Source organism: Hypomesus nipponensis, chromosome 2, assembly GCF_054491055.1.
Source record: "Hypomesus nipponensis isolate SF chromosome 2, ASM5449105v1, whole genome shotgun sequence".
In the NCBI taxonomy this organism is placed as follows: domain Eukaryota; kingdom Metazoa; phylum Chordata; class Actinopteri; order Osmeriformes; family Osmeridae; genus Hypomesus; species Hypomesus nipponensis.
Window position 1 is genome coordinate 1,788,981 of NC_140362.1, and position 20,733 is coordinate 1,809,713.

Here is a 20,733-nt window from a genome sequence, read left to right on the forward strand (position 1 = left end):
TCAATGAAGTAACTGTCTTGTTTATTTACATAATAATAGTAAATATATACAAATGGTAGTTTCAGTATAAAATTGCATCAGTATAGACAAGTTAAATATCTAAACTCTGAATATGTCATGAGCAACAACAGTGATATTTTTCTCTCCTGAATTGTAAAGTTGTGATCTTAGTACATTCATAGGCCTATCTTACTTATTTAATGTGACCAATCAGTGGACACTGTTCTCAGGAAGTGGGCTGAGCTGGGCTTTGGACCTCCTCTTGGCAGTGATGGCAGCCCAGATACGGCACAACATCCCTCCTCTGGAAACAACACAGACCTGTCACAACACAAACAGCACCTTGGCAACACACACTCACACACGCTCACTCACTCATATAAATATACACATACCTAAACACACACAGTCACCTTCGAACCTGCCCCCCCCCTCATTAGCGCTCCTGTAGCGACTTCCTGTTAGTGTTCCGTGTGAGCGTGGTGATGGGTGGGGGCGTCTCACCTGATCCCACAGTACACCAGGTCGTCTCTGGAGGCCGTCAGCAGGAGACAGTCCAGGCTGAACCTGTGGGAGAGCAGCTGGAGAGACAAGCACAGTGTCACCACCAGCACAGTGTCACCACCAGCACAGTGTCACCACCAGCACAGTGTCACCACCAGCACAGTGTCACCACAAGCACAGTGTCACCACCAGCACAGTGTCACCACCAGCACAGTGTCACCACAAGCACAGTGTCACCACCAGCACAGTGTCACCACCAGCACCAGCACAGCCTCACCACTAGGCATTCTTTATCCAAAGAGGCATACAGGGGGGATTTGATCTGCAGTTCAATGCTCCACCACTTAGCTACACCTTGTGTGAGTTATCAGTGTGTTATCAGGGTGCAGTGTGTTATCATTGTGTTATCAGGATGCTATCAGTGTGTTGTCAAGGTGCAGTGTGTTATCATTGTGTTATCAGGGTGCTATCAGTGTGATGTCAGGGTGCAGTGTGTTATCATTGTGTTATCAGGATGCTATCAGTGTGCTATCAGTGTGTTGTCAGGGTGCAGTGTGTTATCAGTGTGTTATCAGTGTGATGTCAGGGTGCAGTGTGTTATCATTGTGTTATCAGGATGCTATCAGTGTGCTATCAGTGTGTTGTCAAGGTGCAGTGTGTTATCATTGTGTTATCAGTGTGCTATCAGTGTGATGTCAGGGTGCAGTGTGTTATCATTGTGTTATCAGGATGCTATCAGTGTGCTATCAGTGTGTTGTCAGGGTGCAGTGTGTTATCAGTGTGTTATCAGGATGCTATCAGTGTGTTATCAGTGTGATGTCAGGGTGCAGTGTGTTATCATTGTGTTATCAGGATGCTATCAGTGTGCTATCAGTGTGTTGTCAGGGTGCAGTGTGTTATCAGTGTGTTATCAGTGTGCCATCAGTGTGTTGTCAGGGTGCAGTGTGTTATCGGTGTGTTATCAGTGTGCCATCAGTGTGCCATCAGTGTGTTGTCAGGGTGCAGTGTGCTATCAGTGTGCTATCAGTGTGCCATCAGTGTGCCATCAGTGTGCCATCAGTGTGCCATCAGTGTGCTGTCAGGGTGCAGTGTGTTATCAGTGTGCTATCAGTGTGCTATCAGTGTGCTATCAGTGTGCTATCAGTGTGCTATCAGGGTGCCATCAGGGTGCCATCAGGGTGCCATCAGGGTGCCATCAGGGTGCCATCAGGGTGCCATCAGGGTGCCATCAGGGTGCCATCAGTGTGTTGTCAGGGTGCAGTGTGCTATCAGTGTGCTATCAGTGTGCTATCAGTGTGCTATCAGTGTGCTATCAGTGTGCTATCAGTGTGTTGTCAGGGTGTTATCAGGGTGCTATCAGTGTGCTATCAGTGTGTTGTCAGGGTGTTATCAGGGTGCTATCAGTGTGCTATCAGTGTGTTGTCAGGGTGTTATCAGGGTGCTATCAGTGTGCTATCAGTGTGTTGTCAGGGTGCAATGTGTTATCAATGTGTTATCAGTTTGTTATCGGGGTGCTATCAGTGTGTTGTCAGGGTGCAGTGTGTTATCAGTGTGTCATCGGTGTGTCCCCCACCTTGTCTATGGTGTCCTGGTCCACAGGAACAGCCCTCAGCCAGACGACCATGCCCTGGTCGACATCCTTGGCAGCACTCTGTGGCCCAGCACGTCTCTCTACAGGAAACACAAGATCCAAAGGTGTTAGGATACATAAATAAAATGTCCAGAGGTGGCAGCAAACCACATCATTCTCATTACATGGTCCATGAACGCTCTATAGACACGGCCCAAAATATGAATCTCCCTGCATCCTCCTAAATAAACATCTGAAGGTGGGCTCAGCCACAGAAAGCCTGGCCCAGCGATGATGTACTGTGCACAGAGTGAGATTGGAGGGCGTGGAGGTGAGGCGATACAGACCTGGGGGGTCCGCAGCCTGCCTGAGATGGTCGATCTCTTCCTGCTTCCTGTGGACAGACATCCTGACCAGATCCTGGTACTCTCTCTCTTTCAGCTCCAGCTGAGCCAGCAGTCTGGAACGCAAACCCACACTATCACTACCCCCATCACCCCATCACTACATCACTACCCCCATCACCTCATCACTACCCCCATCACCCCATCACCACCCCCATCACCCCATCACTACCCCATTCACCCCATCACTACCCCCATCACTACCCCCATCACCCCATCACTACCCCATTCACCCCATCACCACCCCCATCACCCCATCACTACCCCATTCACCCCATCACTACCCCCATCACCTCATCACTACCCCATTCACCCCATCACCACCCCCATCACCCCATCACCCCATCACTACCTCCATCACCCCATCACTACCCCCATCACCCCATCACCACCCCCATCACCCCATCACTACCCCATTCACCCCATCACTACCCCCATCACTACCCCCATCACCCCATCACTACCCCATTCACCCCATCACTACCCCCATCACCTCATCACCACCCCCATCACCCCATCACCCCATCACTACCCCCATCACCCCATCACTACATCACTACCCCCATTCACTCCATCACTACCCCCATCACTACATCACTACACCCATCATCACTACCCCCCATCACTACCCCCATCACCCCATCACTACCCCCATCACCCCATCACTAAATCACTACCCCCATCACTAAATCACTACCCCCATCACCCCATCACTACCCCCATCACTAAATCACTACCCCCATCATCACTACCCCCATCACCACATCACTACCCCCATCACCCCATCACTACCCCCATCACCTCATCACGACCCCATTCACCCCATCACTACCCCCATCACCCCATCACTACCCCCATCACTAAATCACTACCCCCATCACCCCATCACTACCCCCATCACCCCATCACTACCCCCATCACCTCATCACGACCCCATTCACCCCATCACTACCCCCATCACCCCATCACTACCCCCATCACTAAATCACTACCCCCATCACCCCATCACCACCCCCATCACCTCATCACGACCCCATTCACCCCATCAGTAAAAGGGACCTTACAAATACAGTTTTTAATTATTGGTTGTCGGTAAGAACTTCATGATAGGCCAATGGGTTTGTTAAATGTTGAAGTAGGCCTTTGTACAGGATGTTAGCTAATGCTAGTGTTTACTATGATCTAAAAACGGTTAAGATTCCTAACTATTGAACGAACTAGGAATCAATGAGCAAATGAGCAGACAAGAAAACAAACAGTGGCACCTTCTGGTCTCCAGTCGTAGGTTTCTCAGCTCCTGACTGAGGGGGCAGGAGCTGCTGAGGGCGAGGGCGGTAGGCGAGTCGAGGCTGTCCGTGACGTCCCCTGGGGCCTCTGGCGCCCCCGGCAGGGCTGGAGGAAACACTTCAGGAGGCTCAGGATCACCTGCATGCTCCCTGTCAGAGCAGCTGTCCTCCGTCTCAAAGGACGACTGAAGCTGGAGCCTGAGCGCTGGAAATCACGGAGGAGTGAGGAAGAGATGAAGAGAGAGAGACACAGTGGGTCTCACCTGAGACAGACAGACAGACAGACAGAGTTACCTGGCAGCAGCACCGTGATGGCGTCGCGTACTGCCTGTCTCAGGAGGTTATCCAGAGCAAACATCCAGTGAGGCTTCACCTGCTGCTGCCTCAGAACCTTCTTCACCTACACACACACAAACACAGGTTGGTTTTGCTATCCTAGGTGAGGGTTACTACACATTTCACACAGTATGATGGACTTCATACATTATCACAGACCTACCGCGTCCTGGAAGCTGAACAGCACCGCCTGCAGGCTGTTGAGGGGTACTGCGGCGGCCAGCAGCGAGGCGCGCAGCTTCAGGAGATTGCTGGTCAGCAACTTCCTGTCCGGAGAGCGGATGTTCTCCCTCAGGCAGCCAATCAGATCGCAGATGTGTTCCCCAGTGACACACGCCCCCTCTGTGTTCTGAGAAAAGCGAGGTCCGAGGAAGGAATGCACACACACACATATACACACAGTCAGACACACACACACAGACACAGACAGTCACACACACCACATTCAGAGTGTGGCGTCCCAGCCCTACCGCAGGTACTGTGTCCTGGATGTTGGCGAGGACGAGGCTGATGTCGTCTGTCAGGACCCTGTGCAGGGTGGCCCTCCTCTCGCTGTTCTTCCTCAGCAGGAACAGGCCCAGGTTCTCTCCCGTGGCCGAGGGGCTGCCCAGATCCCCCACAGGCTCCTCCGGAACCCTGGCCACCAGGGGGCGCCACACACGTCAACAAACCACCTCAGGGGCGAGCCTCGTAGGCCAAGGCCCTACTGCAGGGGCTCGGGTTCGATTCCAGCCTGGGCCATTGCCTACATATCCTTCCCCCTCTCTCGCCCCCCCCTCTCCCTGTCCCTGTAATACTGTCGCTGCCTCTCAACAAAGAAGAGACGTCCAACATAAGACCCCCACCCACAGATTCCATTTGAACAGAAACAGGACTTGCTTGTTCAAAATAATAGTAATAATAATAGCACTAATGCCTTCCAGCCTACTTATACTGGTCCCCTCACTGTGGGCAATCTCAGGGTGCTAGGTCGTTAAACAAAATCAAGCTATAAATAAATAGCAAAAACTAGATTGATTAAAACCCATTTAAGAGTGCATACATTAGTACAAAGTGCTATTAAAGATAAGGCATCTTAAACTTCCACAGCAGTGCTGGATATCACAACGTAGCGTGCGGTACGAGAAGCCTGTCACTCATGACTCACGGCAGGAAGCAGCTGCTGGTAGGCGGGCTCTCGGCGATGTCACTTCCCCTGAGGCCGGACTTCGACCTGCGCAGGTCCAGGGAGCAGGAGAGGTCGACCATGTCAGAGGTCGTGTCCTCCACCAACACCGTGACAGGCACAGACATGCTGCGCTGGTATTCTGCATCACATCACTTCACAGGTCAGACATGCTGCGCTGGTATTCTGCATCACATCACTTCACAGGTCAGACATGCTGCGCTGGTATTCTGCATCATATCACTTCACAGGTCAGACATGCTGCGCTGGTATTCTGCATCACATCACTTCACAGGTCAGGTGTGTGTGTGTGTGTCTGTCTAAAAGTTCAGAGGCAGCAGCAGGTGAAGCCTCTGGATGTTTGCTCTGGATAACCTCCTGAGACAGGCAGTACAGGGGATCCTGACCCGCAGAGAGGGGGACCTGACCGAGAGAGAGGGGGTCCTGACCTGCAGAGAGGGGGATCTGACCCTCAGAGAGGGGGATCTGACCCGCAGAGAGGGGGATCTGACCCGCAGAGAGGGGGATCTGACCCTCAGAGAGGGGGATCTGACCCGCAGAGAGGGGGATCTGACCCGCAGAGAGGGGGATCTGACCCTCAGAGAGGGGGATCTGACCCGCAGAGAGGGGGATCTGACCCGCAGAGAGGGGGATCTGACCCTCAGAGAGGGGGATCTGACCCGCAGAGAGGGGGATCTGACCTGCAGAGAGGGGGATCTGACCTGCATAGAGGGGGATCTGACCCTCAGAGAGGGGGTCCTGACCTGCAGAGAGGGATCTGACCTGCAGAGAGAGGATCCTGACCTGCAGAGAGGGGGATCTGACCTGCAGAGAGGGGGATCTGACCCTCAGAGAGGGGATCCTGACCTGCAGAGTGGGATCTGACCCTAAGAGAGGGGTCCTGACCTGCAGAGGGGGGTCCTGACCTGCAGAGGGGGGTCCTGACCTGCAGAGAGGGGGTCCTGACCTGCAGAGAGGGGGATCTGACCTGCAGAGAGAGGATCCTGACCTGCAGAGGGGGGTCCTGACCTGCAGAGAGGGGGTCCTGACCTGCAGAGAGGGGGTCCTGACCTGCAGAGGGGGGGTCCTGACCTGCAGAGAGGGGATCTGACATGCAGAGAGGGGGTCCTGACCTGCAGAGGGGGGGTCCTGGGTCTGGGGCTCCGGCCGGGGCCGGGTCCTCTTCCTGGGGCTGGTTCTCAGGAACCCGTCCCTCAGGAGCAGGGAGGCCGTGGCCCTGCCGTCCGGGTCAGGGTTGAAGCAGCTCATCAGGAAGCGCTTCGCCTCGTCAGACATGCAGGCAGGAAACTCTGGGTGGATCTTGAACATGCCCACCTGCAGATCACATGACCTTCCCTCGTCAAGCTAGTGGAGGTGTCAGCATTCAGGATCAGACAGTTCTTCTGTAGCTGCACCCAGCTACCTTTCCTACCTTACTGTTTAGCATGCCAGACAAAGTATGCACTCTATAAGGGCAGCTGAGAAGTAAAACATTTGGTTCTGGTGGCAGGCAGCTGTTTTGTTACTGTTCTGAACAGAACTGTACTGATTAGCAGATGTGGGTGAAACTGAGGTTTCTGCGCTGAACTTTCACACTGTGCTGTGGTGATGTGCTACATAGGTGAGGAAGAGCAGGCTTCCTGTGAGTCACCAACTTCCTGTTATGGTGCTCAGGTGTCCATGCAGACGCCCCGCACTGCTGTAGCTGTCTGCTCTACAGACCAAGCCTGGGTGTTCCATAGCAACAGCCTGGGTGTTCCATAGCAACAACCTGGGTGTTCCATAACAACACCCTGAGTGTTCCATAGCAACAGCCTGAGTGTTCCATAGCAACAGCCTGAGTGTTCCATAGCAACAGCCTGGGTGTTCCATAGCAACAGCCTGAGTGTTCCATAGCAACAGCCTGAGTGTTCCATAGCAACAGCCTGGGTGTTCCATAGCAACAGCCTGAGTGTTCCATAACAACTAACCCCATTTACCCCAGGTCCTAGCACCTTCAACATGTCCTGCTGGAGATGAGAATGTAGTAATTATAATAATAATGGTACCGTATTTTTCGGAAATAAAGCCACGGGTGATACCCCGATTTTACATTGTTCTTGTGGTGGTGCAGTTAATATCTCGATGTGGCTTATAGCATGTTTTTATAACAAAACAACAGTAGAAACACTTTTTTGTGAACTCGTTAAGGAGTAGTGTCGCACATGTGATTGTTTGAATGCGGGTCTCACAGCGTCCGGGAGTCGCTATTGAGATGAGGGAGACTTCCGGAACTTCCTGGATACTCGGGATGTCTGGTGATGCTTGGTAACATTGTTCCCGTATCAAGTGCGGCATATATTGCCATGCGGTTTATACTCAGATTTACAAACACAAAGGTCCTATTCTGGTGGGGTGCGGTTTATAGAAAATGCGGCCTATTTTCCGAAATATACGGTAATGATAATCATAATGTACACTTTTATCCACAGACGTGCAGTCCAGGCGGTATTTGAACCTGCGGCCTCTTGCATCTGCAGTCAAATGAATGCTCTAAGCAGTAAGCTATAGATAAGAACAGGCTGAGGTGAGGGTGTGTTGCCTTGAACATGGCCGCCTGGGGGCTTCCCAGCTCATGGAAGGGGGGCTTGCCCGTGGCCATCTCTATGACCGTGCAGCCCAGGGACCAGATGTCAGCCGGCTTGCCGTAGCCCCGGGGCCCCTGGTCTATGATCTCTGGGGCCATGTACTGCAGAGTACCTGGAACACAGCACAGCCTACAGTGAGCCCTCATGCTCCAGAGCACATGCGACACACACACACACGATGGTATTCTTTATACATGACCACACACTTCATGCATTACAATACATACAAAACATACTCTTCATACACACATTTATATGTAGTTGTATGCTACACACTTCATACATTACCACGTATTACAGGTAGGTCCTCCCTCCCTCCCATCTCACCAGTGAAGGTCTCTGTACAGGGGTTGATTCCAGCCAAGCGTTTAGATGTTCCGAAATCAGAGATCTTCAGCACGCCACTGTAAGTGTTGATCAGCACATTATCCCCCTAGTGGACAACGCAGGAACTACCATGGTCATTACATCTTTTCAGCTTCCAGGCACGGCTAACAAAAATAATACTTTGTGTGCAACACTAACATCTCAATTACAATACTGTATATTGCATTGCAGCAAAATCAACATCATGCAACATGAAACTATTCAGTGGCTGCAGTCTCTTCCGGCCCACCTTGATGTCCCTGTGGACGATCTGGTTGTCGTGGAGATATCGGAGTCCCTCCAGGATCTGTTTGGTGTAGAAGGTGATGGTCGCCTCGTTGTCCTTCAGGGGCCCCCACTTGGAGCGCAGCAGCGACGACAGGCTGCCTGACGGGGGCGGAGGAACACAGGGCTTCACCTTCTAGAAGAGCTAGATCTACGATGCGCTGCTGGGACCAAATCCATCTGTCCTTCACATGTCCCCTTTTCCAGTCTGTAACTATCTCGATAAAGGGAACATGGCTAGTTAGTTTTTCAGGATGTTGCTTTAACCCTTGTGTTCTCCTCGGGTCATTCTGACCCATCAGTCATTGTGACCCACCTTCGTTTGCGACAACTTTACCGCATACAAAAACAAACTGAAGCATTTTGTTTTAACCGTTGGGCTGTCTCAGACCCCCCACATTGCGAAGGTTAGAAGAAAATTATTTGTATTTGCTTTTGTATTGAGTAAAATTGGGTAAATACAACGACGGTTCGTTATGAACCTTTTGGTCATGTGACCCGAAGGCAGCACGAGGGTTAAGGGTTATATGGACACCAGCCACAAGGGGCAACACTCTCCACATGGATCGCAGTGTCTCCACAGGATGGTGAAATCCTGGCTGTTCACTCCCCAGCATGCCCTGACTTCCTGTCACACTTCCTGCCTGCTGGGACACTCAGACGGCAAGTTCCTGGAACCCAGAATGGATGTGTGTCGTAACTGGTCTGTCTGGAACCCTCCACAGAAGTATGAATCTACCACACCACTGAGGTGAGAGACATGCCCTACTAATTACAACTGAAGCCACGCCCAAATCCTCATTACTCAGTTCCTCAGAATGATCTCCAAGGATGACATCATGTCACGCCACACACAGCTGGTGTGGACATGGCCAGTGAGAGATGATTCTGGAATGACTGTATGAAATAAACAAGTAAGGGGTTGAGGCAGAAACAGACAGCTAGAACTAGACACTAGAGAGACAGACAGCTAGAACTAGACACTAGAGAGACAGACAGCTAGAACTAGACACTAGAGAGACAGACAGCTAGAACTAGACACTAGAGAGACAGACAGCTAGAACTAGACACTAGAGAGACAGACAGCTAGAACTAGACACTAGAGAGACAGACAGCTAGAACTAGACACTAGAGAGACAGACAGCTAGAACTAGACACTAGAGAGACAGACAGCTAGAACTAGACACTAGAGAGACAGACAGCTAGAACTAGACACTAGAGAGACAAACAGCTAGAACTAGACACTAGAGAGACAGACAGCTAGAACTAGACACTAGAGAGACAGACAGCTAGAACTAGACACTAGAGAGACAGACAGCTAGAACTAGACACTAGAGAGACAGACAGCTAGAACTAGACACTAGAGAGACAGACAGCTAGAACTAGACACTAGAGAGACAGACAGCTAGAACTAGACACTAGAGAGACAGACAGCTAGAACTAGACACTAGAGAGACAGACAGCTAGAACTAGACACTAGAGAGACAGACAGCTAGAACTAGACACTAGAGAGACAGACAGCTAGAACTAGACACTAGAGAGACAGACAGCTAGAACTAGACACTAGAGAGACAGACAGCTAGAACTAGACACTAGAGAGACAGACAGCTAGAACTAGACACTAGAGAGACAGACAGAACTAGACACTAGAGAGACAGACAGCTAGAACTAGGCACTAGAGAGACAGACAGCTAGAACTAGACACTAGAGAGACAGACAGCTAGAACTAGACACTAGAGAGACAGACAGCTAGAACTAGACACTAGAGAGACAGACAGCTAGAACTAGACACTAGAGAGACAGACAGCTAGAACTAGACACTAGAGAGACAGACAGCTAGAACTAGACACTAGAGAGACAGACAGCTAGAACTAGACACTAGAGAGACAGACAGCTAGAACTAGACACTAGAGAGACAGACAGCTAGAACTAGACACTAGAGAGACAGACCCAGAAGAGAGGGTGTACCTCCAGGGTTAGGGTAAGACAGACAGACCCAGAAGAGGGGTTGTACCTCCAGGAACTTCCTCCATGAAGATCTTGATGAAGTGGTCCTGGCTGACTGAGCCCAGGTACTGCACGATGTTCCTGTGTTTCAGACGCTTGTGCAGGGCGATCTCTTCATGGAGGGGCTGAGAGTACCTGGACACACACACACACACACACACACACACACACACACACACACACACACACACACACACACACACACACACACACACACACACACACACACACACACACACACACACACACACACACACACACACACACACCTTAGGACCCTTGTTTAATCTCATTTAGACACCAGCGCATTTTGTATGATTACAGAGATGAACAAAAACGCAGTTGTTAGCACTAGCTTAGCCATGTCAAGAGAAGGCTCAAGACGCACTTGTTCCGGGAGTACAATGGTACTTAGGAAAGTTTGCTGAACCCAATGCTAGTTTCCTCAAGGATCACAATGACTCTTGCTTAGAGATTTGTTGCTCTTGTTGGTTAGTGGAAACTGATTTCAACTGTTGTATTTGCTGCAAAATATTCTATTTTAGTTCATCTTATTTTTACTGTTGCTTGCTTTTTCTACAGGTACACTTGCACTTAGAAATTCATGTTGTTTAATTGTAACTTGCTTAACTACATGCTCTTATGTTTTTTCCCTTTGGCACTTATTTTTTGGTTGTTCACAATGTGTGCTTCTTGTTTTGGCTACCCACAATGCTTTGGGGCTATCTTGTTGTTATTATCAGTGATCTATGCACTTTGTATAGCTCTCTCTTGGAAGTCGCTTTGGATAAAATTGAATACATGTTCATGAATAAATGTAAATGTCACCGCCCTTTTGTTTGTCTAATGTAAAACAGACAATGCAAACTAGGACGCTAATAAACATAGCTAGTTAGCTAGCTAGCTGCATGTAACTTCCAGCTTTGTCAACAACCACACAGAGGGGCGAGGTCATGAGGTCACGACCAGCAGAGTGGGAGGGTGTTGAACCGCTGAATGCTACATTAGTTGGAAAACAGAAGGATTCTGTTCCAGTAATACTGAAGCAGCTGTCACATGGGAGAGACCGAGCCCGTTCTGTGGCCTGTAGAGGGTGAGCTTCATAATATCCCCTTCCTGCTTGTCAGGCTTGGGGCCACTAGCCCCTCTGAGAGATCAGCTATGAAGCTCAGAGACTGTAGGTCGAGGCCTGGTAAACATGGGAGGGTACACACACACACACACACACACACACACAGTCTGTGGGGAAAACTGTTCTGGGGTGGAGCTGCACAGGGAGATGGCTGCCAAATAGTTTCTAGAAATATCTATTAGTGCTCCTGGGAAAACGTGTTCTCCAATCACAGGGCTGCTGTTTAGTTTACTACAGTAGACTATTATAGCCCTTCAGATAATAATCATGTGATCATTTAGCAGACGCCTTTATCCAAAGCACTAGCCAGAAGGGGGATTTGAACCTGGGACCTCTTGATCTGCAGTCAAATGCTCTAACCTCAAGCTACACCCATCCCCTGGTCCCTGGGATGAGGATGATGGAGTGAGAAGCGAGGAGAGAGTGTGTGTGTTCCTTACGTGCTGTCTCTCTCTGGTATCTCCTTGATGGCGATGCGTACTTGGTTGCTCAGGTCTCTCCCAGCGTACACCACTCCGTACGTGCCTTTACCCAGAACCACCTTGTCTCCGCTGGGGCTGGTCTCGTAGATGAACTACCGGAGAGAGACCACCCGCTCTGATCACAAGTGTGCATGGAACAGTGTGTGTGTGCATAGGAGTGTGTGTTGTATGTGCAGTCGGTCGCGGGATAGAATGTAGATGTGTGTGCAGTACGTGCGTGCGTGTGTGTGTGTTACTGGGAATAGATGTGGAATTTCACAGGCTACCATAACCAAATATGTGGAAAGGGAGCTGAAAAAGAGATGTCTTCCAAGACACCACTGACACACACACACAGTGTGGCAGAGGGGGAGGCAAGAAGGGAGAGTAGCTAAGGGAGGAGAGAGGGAGAGAATGGGAGGGAGAGAGAGGAAAAGGGAGAGGGGGAGGGTATATCTAACCTCCAGTACTCCTGCAGTCAGAGAGCTGGGATCCTCTTGAGTAGCTTCTGTCTGTCTCAGGAGAGAGTTCACCAGCTCACAGAACCTGCCAGAACACAGGGAGTTACGAATGCCCTGGGGCGCACACACACACACACACACACACACACACACACACACACACACACACACACACACACACACACACACACACACACACACACACACACACACACACACACACACACACACACACACACACACACACACACACTGAGCCTCACCCTTTACAGTGGAGCTCGCTGGGAAAGCACAGCTGGAAGTCGTCAGAGTTGTAGAGGACGTACAGGAAGCAGCTCCGCTCGTCAAACTTGGACACGCTGAGGATGACATCATCACCATCATCATCACCATGGACATACTACTCTATGTTCATAGAGGGATGGTTCTGCTGCACGCTAATGTGACTGAGTTAAACTGGTTCACTAGGTCCTCAGTATAAACACTGGCTTTTCAATGTAGCTGGTGGAAGTGGTGTTTAGAACAGGGCGGTCCACCTGCCTACACCTGCTACATTCATTCAGGAAGGATGTCATCATCATCATCATCATCAACATGGAAAACACCGCTGCAAGACTGTACATGCAAAGTACAGTCAATACAATTAACCATTAAGAAGTAACTGAAACATTTGGGGAGTCACGATTTTGGAAGAGCTTTAAAGGAAGGGAAACCTCCCCCCTAACGCCGACTCTGCCCATGCACAACCATGTGACTTGTGATGTGGGAGGACAGCAAACAGGAGAGGTTTGGCAGAGGATGTTTACACAAAATTCAGGAACAAATTAATCCTTACAAATGCTTTACACCTTGGAGGAAGTCATTCTAAGATTTTGGGGCATTTAAATATCTAAAGGAACATCCATATCAACGACAACACTGCTCGGCCATGGGGTACGCCTTGGAGGTATGTTCTTAAACACACCACAACATCTGACCATGTCACATCAGGGCCAAAGCTGCACAGAGATACAGCTGGAAGTGGCGTCTGGAGAACCATCCACTCCAGTACAAACAAAGTTTCCCCTGTCAGCCAAGTCAAAAAAAAACTATGTTTACATGCAGAATCATGGAATCATGGAATATTCCTGGAAACAAGTATCCTCACAAGAGTCTTTCCTCCTTAAGAGGGTTGGAGACAGAAGACGTCAATAACATGTGTTGTAATGGAGGAGAATGGGGGGTAGCATGTCAAACACAAACTGAACAGAAAAAATAACTTATTTAGCCAAAGGGGCGACTAACCGAGCAAGCAAAACAAGTGTCAAGTACACTGGGAAATGGATCCTCTGCTTCAAAAGTAACACAGATAAACACACACACACACGTCCTGTGAAACAGCAGAGTTTAAGCAGTGTGTGAGAGAGGGTCCATGTGCTGTGCTGTGATTGGTCCATGTGCTGTGCTGTGATTGGACACACATACCTCACACCCCGGATGGCAGCAGCTGGGAAGGTCCACTGGTGTAGGCCTTTCTGAGGAGACACAGGGCACGCCATCAGCGCACACACACACAGATACACACACACAGATACAGCGCACACACACACAGATACAGATACAGTACACACGCACAGATACAGCACACACACACAGATACAGTGTACACACACACACAGATACAGCGCACACACAGATACAGTGTACACACACACACACACACAGATACAGCGCACACACACACACAGATACAGCGCACACACACACACACAGATACAGTGAACACACACACGTGTCTGTATTTGGTTTAGATGAGACCTAGTGGAGCAGACTAGCTGAGGTGTGGATGAAAACCCAGCACACCATCTCTGGTTAAACATTCACTGGCTTTAAGAGCGGCTCCCAGGTGGCTGCTGGAGCGAGCCATCACAGCAGTCTGGCCTCACAGCAGTGCCCTGCTACGTTACAGTTATCCTCCTGGTGAGGAGCGGGGGGAGTGGAAGGGAGGTGGGCGAGGCAGGTAGGAGATGGGTGAGGGGGTGGGAGGTGTGTAAGGAGGTGGGTGAGGCAGGTAGGAGGTGGGTGAGGGGGTGGGAGGTGTGTAAGGAGGTGGGTGAGGCAGGTAGGAGGTGGGTGAGGGGGTGGGAGGTGTGTAAGGAGGTGGGTGAGGCAGGTAGGAGATGGGTGAGGGGGTGGGAGGTGTGTAAGGAGGTGGGTGAGGCAGGTAGGAGATGGGTGAGGGGGTGGGAGGTGTGTAAGGAGGTGGGTGAGGCAGGTAGGAGATGGGTGAGGGGGTGGGAGGTGGGCGAGGCAGGTAGGAGATGGGTGAGGGGGTGGGAGGTGGGCGAGGCAGGTAGGAGATGGGTGAGGGGGTGGGAGGTGGGTGAGGGGGTGGGAGGTGGGTGAGGGGGTGGGCGAGGCAGGTAGGAGATGGGTGAGGGGGTGGGAGGTGTGTAAGGAGGTGGGCACCTCAGGTTACCTTGGGTGGGGTGACGTGTTTAAGCTGCACGGTGCAGCTGTCGTCCTCCTCGCTCACGCACACGATGCTGGGCTGCAGCAGCTTGCTAGGCTCCATGACCAGCACCTCAAACAGCAACACAACACATTTACACTGGAGACAACGGACTACATTACCCAGCATTCAGTAACACAGCAGACAGCTGACTACATTACACAGCATTCCCTTACACTGAAAATAATAAACGACATCACCTAGCATTCAATTCTAACAGGGCTAGCTGACTAAATGACAGAGCATCCAGGTACACTGTAGCTAGCTCTCGACAACAACAATCATATTCTGGTGTGCTGTCTAGCCCCGTCCATTAGAGACCAGGAGGATATGGGAGTTGTAGTCTTACATTGGAGACCAGGAGGATATGGGAGCTGTAGTCTTACATTAGAGACCAGGAGGATATGGGAGTTGTAGTCTTACATTAGAGACCAGGAGGATATGAGAGTTGTAGTCTTACATTAGAGACCAGGAGGATATGGGAGTTGTAGTCTTACATTAGAGACCAGGAGGATATGGGAGTTGTAGTTTTAGAGACCAGGAGGATATGGGAGTTGTAGTCTTATATTAGAGACCAGAAGGATATGGGAGTTGTAGTCTTGCATTAGAGACCAGGAGGATATGAGAGTTGTAGTTTTAGAGACCAGGAGGATATGGGAGTTGTAGTCTTACAGGGCAGCGTCCGGTGGACTCGGAGGGCTTGCAGGCCTGCAGCAGCAGCTCCATCCAGAAGTCCATGGTGTCCTGGTGAGGAGAGCGCACCTCCGGGGGCTTGGAGAACTGACGGTACAACACATAGGTCTCCATGATGGAGCCCACGTACCTGCAGACAGGACCACATGTGAGCCTCCTGCCTGGGACACACAGGACTGCTGTGTCCCAGAGGGGCTCTGGAGGGGGGGGAGACCTTCATACAGGGCTCTCTGTGGGGCGTAGATGGGGGTTCAGCAGGAGGAGGGAGGAGGAGGAAGGGGTGGAGGAGAGGTCTCACCACATTGGGGCCTTGAGGCGGTAGAGTTTCTCTGAGGCCTGGATGACCTTGCGGGGCTCGTTGGCCAGGATGCTGGCCCCCAGGTAGAAGCCCACATCCCAGTAGTCCTGCATCTTCTCCAGGGAGCCCTTCCTCCCCAGCAGGGTGCTCAGGGTCACGCCTGGACACACACACACACGCAGGAAGACACACACACAAGCAGGAAGACACACACAAACACACACGCAGACAAACACACACACAGGCAGACACACACACACACACACACACACACAGGAAGACACACACACAAGCAGACAAACACACACAAGCAGACACACACACAAGCAGACACACGCATGCAAGGTTTATTTAGCCGTTTAAAAATGAATGAGATTGACTATGTATAGCTGTTTTAATAATTTATGAGTAATGTCTTATAAAGGATTAACTTTTCAGTACTAACTAATGCATTAAGCAGTAGAGGAATTATAAAGTGTTGTCTAGTGTAGTAACGGATCTTATGGTTTTAGGGCATTAAATAATCATGACCTTGGAAACAGACAAGACTAAACCACCAATGTATCCATGTACACAAGTGTGTATGAAGACATTATAGAATGGTACAAGTAGCTAAGCGGCTTGCTCAACTAGTAGGTTGACAAGAAGAGATTCATAAAATCCTTCCTGTAGTTCTTTTTGGTGATAGTATTTAACCCTAGTACTAACGCTAGCTCCTCGCAGTCCTGTTGACATGAGCACAAACAGGGATAAACACAGGAGGTACTGTAACTCAACACACCTATTTTTCGCAGCTCAATTGAGGTGTCAAATTCATGCCCTGCAGCCATGAGCAGGACCACGTTGTTGATTCCAGAGTGGAGGCTGGGCTCGCTCTCAAACGCCTTGCCGTACCTGCAAGCCCAGGCGTGTTGGAGCGCATTAGCATGTTAGAGGATGGACCACACCTCACTCCTCCCTGAACACCATCAGCTGATCTCCAGCTGATTTGAAATGTTATGATGTGAATGATAGTTGTACGTGCCTTTGGTTAAATGCTTCTGCTGAATGAATACAATATAAACATGTATGGGTGTAACAGGAACAGAGATAGTTAGGGAGGTCAGCAGAGAGGGGGTGGTGCTGGAGTAGGGAGGCCCAGAGAGAGAGGGGTGGTGCTGGGGTAGGGAGGCCCAGAGACAGGGGGTGGTACTGGGGTAGGGAGGCCCAGAGACAGGGGGTGGTGCTGGGGTAGGGAGGCCCAGAGACAGGGGGTGGTGCTGGGGTAGGGAGGCCCAGAGACAGGGGGTGGTGCTGGGGTAGGGAGGCCCAGAGACAGGGGGTGGTGCTGGGGTAGGGAGGCCCAGAGACAGGGGGTGGTACTGGGGTCTCACCAGTAGCTGGCCTGGTCTCTGCTGCTCTGCTCTGTGAACCCGGAGCTCAGGAACATGTCCTTGTAGATGCGGCCACACAGACAGTACACGTCCGACGCCACCTTTCCCTCAGACTCCACGAGGGGCAGGATCACAGACAAGGCCAGGGCACGATCTCCTGGACGATTCCTCCTGGTCATCACAAACACGAGGAGGGGAGGGGGAAGGGAGAGGAGAGGAGGGGAGAGGAGTGGAGGGGAAGAGGAGAGGAGGGGGGGCAGGGCGAGGTTAGAACAAAAATCTCCTAGCTGTGGACTAGGAACACTGTGGACCAGGAACAGTGTTCCACAGAAATCCTCTCTTTCCCCTGACAAGGGTACTTAGTTTCAGCTGATAGCCTTCTCTGAACATCAGGGTAAATAAGGGTGTAACTACTCAAACAGGTGCTACAAGACAAGTACCTGTTTAGTGCAAATATGTAATGGAATTTGATGTTCTGTTGGGCTGTGACCAGGCACATGGGTAGGTCAGTCAAGGTCTCCACCAGCTTGATTATAGCATCGTAGTCCTGCAGAGACAAACCAGTCTGCATCACAGTACTTCACATTATTCACGGCTTTAATCCTTATCAAATAGTGTACTCCACGTGAAGACAAAATCTACAGGGAAGAAAAATGAATTCTCACTACTACTGCTGCAGATGAATGTTTGTAGTAAAGATCTTGTTTCCATTGCAGAGAAGAATAGAGACATGTTGGTTTACTGATGCAGTGTTTGTTTAACATAGTTATCTTAGCTGTTCATTTACTTTAGTGTTGACAGACTACGGACATTCATTTTTCAACAAAGGTCAAGAGTGGGCATCATGATGTTAACCATCCCGCACACCCTAACACACACACACACACACACACACACACACACACACACACACACACACACACACACACACACACACACACGCAAAACACAGTCACCACCAGTCACCACCAGTCACCAAGACTTTGCCCTTCATTTATCTGCATGTGTGTAGGTCAGTAGGGCCTACCTGCATGTCTGTAGGTCAATAGGTCCTACCTGTATGTCTGTAGGGCCTACCTGCATGTCTGTAGGTCAATAGGTCCTACCTGTATGTATGTAGGGCCTACCTGCATGTCTGTAGGTCAATAGGTCCTACCTGTATGTCTGTAGGGCCTACCTGTATGTGTGTAGGTCAGTAGGGCCTACCTGCATGTATGTAGGTCAATAGGTCCTACCTGTATGTCTGTAGGGCCTACCTGCATGTCTGTAGGTCAATAGGTCCTACCTGTATGTCTGTAGGGCCTACCTGCATGTCTGTAGGTCAATAGGTCCTACCTGTATGTCTGTAGGGCCTACCTGTATGTGTGTAGGTCAGTAGGGCCTACCTGCATGTCTGTAGGTCAGTAGGGCCTACCTGCATGTCTGTAGGTCAGTAGGGCCTACCTGTATGTCCCTGTAGGACAGCAGCAGGTTCATGACGATATCTGGGCTGAGCAGCTCCACCGTGTCCAGTCGGGCCTGGATGCGGCCCAGCTCCTGACTCAGGTCCTGACCGCTGAAACGCTCACGGGCCGTCCGGATCTCACGGCGGATGGACTCGCGGAAATACTCGCTGTGAGGAGAGCACAGTCAGATCAGGATAAGGGGGGGGGGCAGTGCCCCTGTAACAAATGTTTGAATAAGGCTCAATACTTCTGAACATGGTATTTTGCCTGTTAACGCCTGCAATGAAGAAAACTAACAATAATGTGAAATGTAACTAACTGCCCCCCCCCCCCCCCCCTTTACGTTTCTCTGACAGACGTCTAGCAGGTCTGACCTGGAGTGAATGTGCACGTTGTCCAGCAGGTGAACTAGCCGTTCCACCAGCGGGGTGAGCAGAGGCTCGAGCATGAAGCTGGGCTGCATCAGGTCGTTAATGCCCTTCATTAGGCTCGGGTCGCAGGCCAACACCTTGCCCTGAGGAGTCACGATGTACGGGATGAAGGTGTAGCTTCCACACTGTTCCTGGGGAGAGACCGAGGTTTGGTCTTTAGAGAAAGTTTTGCAAAGTTCACAAAATAACTATCAACGTGCTGGCTTGCAACGTCCGCACCATTTGCCGCTTTCTGATTAGTTAGATGTTTGGCACAAGACTATAGCCTACTTAGACTTGACTGTGTCCTATCAGATTTCAGTTTGCATACATCAGATAATATACCGTACTGGAACATATAGGGATGCCCGGACTTTCTACCCGAGGGATTCTAAACCGTGTCGAATGTCATTGTAACATACTGTAGCTTGCTGATCTAGAAAATGGCAATGCCCGCTTTCAATAACAGTGCGTTATGAATAATTTGACCGTTTCCACAGCTGATCATCTGTAAACCAGATTGTAGCCTAATTATGCGGCTAGAACACAGGGACTGCACTTGCTGTAGCCTACCTTGAGGGCTTGTAGGTCACTCTCCTGCTTGTAGAAGTACAAAATGATGTTGTTGGTCATGCTGAAACTCTCTCTCACACCCAGGTGGTAAAACAGCGACGGCTGGCAGAAGGTGTCACTCATCTCCACGACAGCAACATCTACTGGGGGAAAAGTCCAACACATACCTTTACATGTTTCTGACAAATGTTTTTCACACAAACTTTCTCAAACCGCCAAAATATGTTTGCTTTTGTCGCTTTTGAGTAGGCAACATGCCTGCACTTGCCTGCGTTGTAGAAGCTATCCAGAATGTCCGTCGTTCCGAGCGAGATTCTTTCGAACGGAATGGATTGAAACACCGCATGTGTATCCGCGCAAGCTTCCTTGAGACATTTTAATGACAAGTTCTCTTCTGCTTGAGGCACCGATGCATCTTCTGTCACTATGTACGCCACGGCGACAGCCCTATTGCGACTCCGGGGTGAAATCACGTTTTTGTTGGTGCTGCTAATGTCCAACGCCAGTGGATCCTGCCATAGAGTTCCTGACACCCAAACGGGATCTTTCCTCTTCACCTCGTGCAGGCTCATTCGCCGGCGTTCGGTTGTATACATGTTGTCGGTACTGCAAGCAGTCAGACGCGCTCATTCATGCTGCTGGACCCTTTTCTGTGTTAATAGCAGAAGTGATCCTGTAATTCCCCAGGTGTGCCTTGCCAAGCCTCTCCTCTCCGGTGACATTCCCGTAACCCCTCCCATTTCCACGAGCCTTCCTAAAAGTAAAACTTGAACTTCGGGCTGGTTTTTATGGCTCTTCTGCGACATCTGCTGTCAAACAAGGTTGCTTAATTTTTATGTATTTTTT

The 20,733-nt window shown here is 50.4% G+C and overlaps 1 protein-coding gene across 3 annotated transcripts; it reads right to left on the reverse strand.

Annotated features, from left to right (window-relative positions):
- LOC146300345 (mitogen-activated protein kinase kinase kinase 5) lies at positions 1-20,626 on the reverse strand. Of its 3 annotated transcripts, none has more exons than XM_084702227.1 (28): positions 20,156-20,626; positions 19,888-20,027; positions 19,279-19,466; positions 18,903-19,071; positions 17,900-18,006; positions 17,460-17,630; positions 16,868-16,980; positions 16,087-16,246; positions 15,768-15,918; positions 15,063-15,167; positions 14,069-14,118; positions 12,868-12,963; positions 12,605-12,689; positions 12,123-12,256; positions 10,558-10,685; positions 8,509-8,645; positions 8,220-8,325; positions 7,847-8,004; positions 6,399-6,600; positions 5,248-5,407; positions 4,571-4,736; positions 4,264-4,449; positions 4,059-4,164; positions 3,744-3,969; positions 2,422-2,534; positions 2,078-2,175; positions 505-581; positions 1-304 (listed from the first exon to the last, which is right to left on the reverse strand). In XM_084702227.1, exons 1-28 carry the CDS (start codon positions 20,481-20,483, stop codon positions 211-213), a joined length of 3,954 nt encoding a protein of 1,317 aa, XP_084558353.1. In that variant the 5' UTR covers positions 20,484-20,626; the 3' UTR covers positions 1-210. The 3 variants fall into 3 exon arrangements, with proteins under 3 accessions (XP_084558353.1, XP_084558352.1, XP_084558354.1); XM_084702226.1 differs by having other exon boundaries at positions 1-321; XM_084702228.1 differs by lacking the exons at positions 1-304; positions 505-581; positions 2,078-2,175; positions 2,422-2,534 and having other exon boundaries at positions 3,834-3,969; positions 4,260-4,449.
- Positions 20,627-20,733: the final 107 nt, after the last annotated feature.

What these genes read in the sequence shown, in the direction of transcription:
- LOC146300345 (XM_084702226.1), bottom strand. Translation starts at nt 20,483, where the DNA reads ATGTATACAACCGAACGCCGGCGAATGAGCCTGCACGAGGTGAAGAGG. An exon ending in AGTCCACCGGACGCTGCCCT is followed by an intron (nt 15,168 to 15,767) that starts GTAAGACTACAA and finishes TTGCTGTTTGAG; the next exon opens with GTGCTGGTCATGGAGCCTAG. An exon ending in CCCAGGCGGCCATGTTCAAG is followed by an intron (nt 6,601 to 7,846) that starts GCAACACACCCT and finishes TGTGATCTGCAG; the next exon opens with GTGGGCATGTTCAAGATCCA.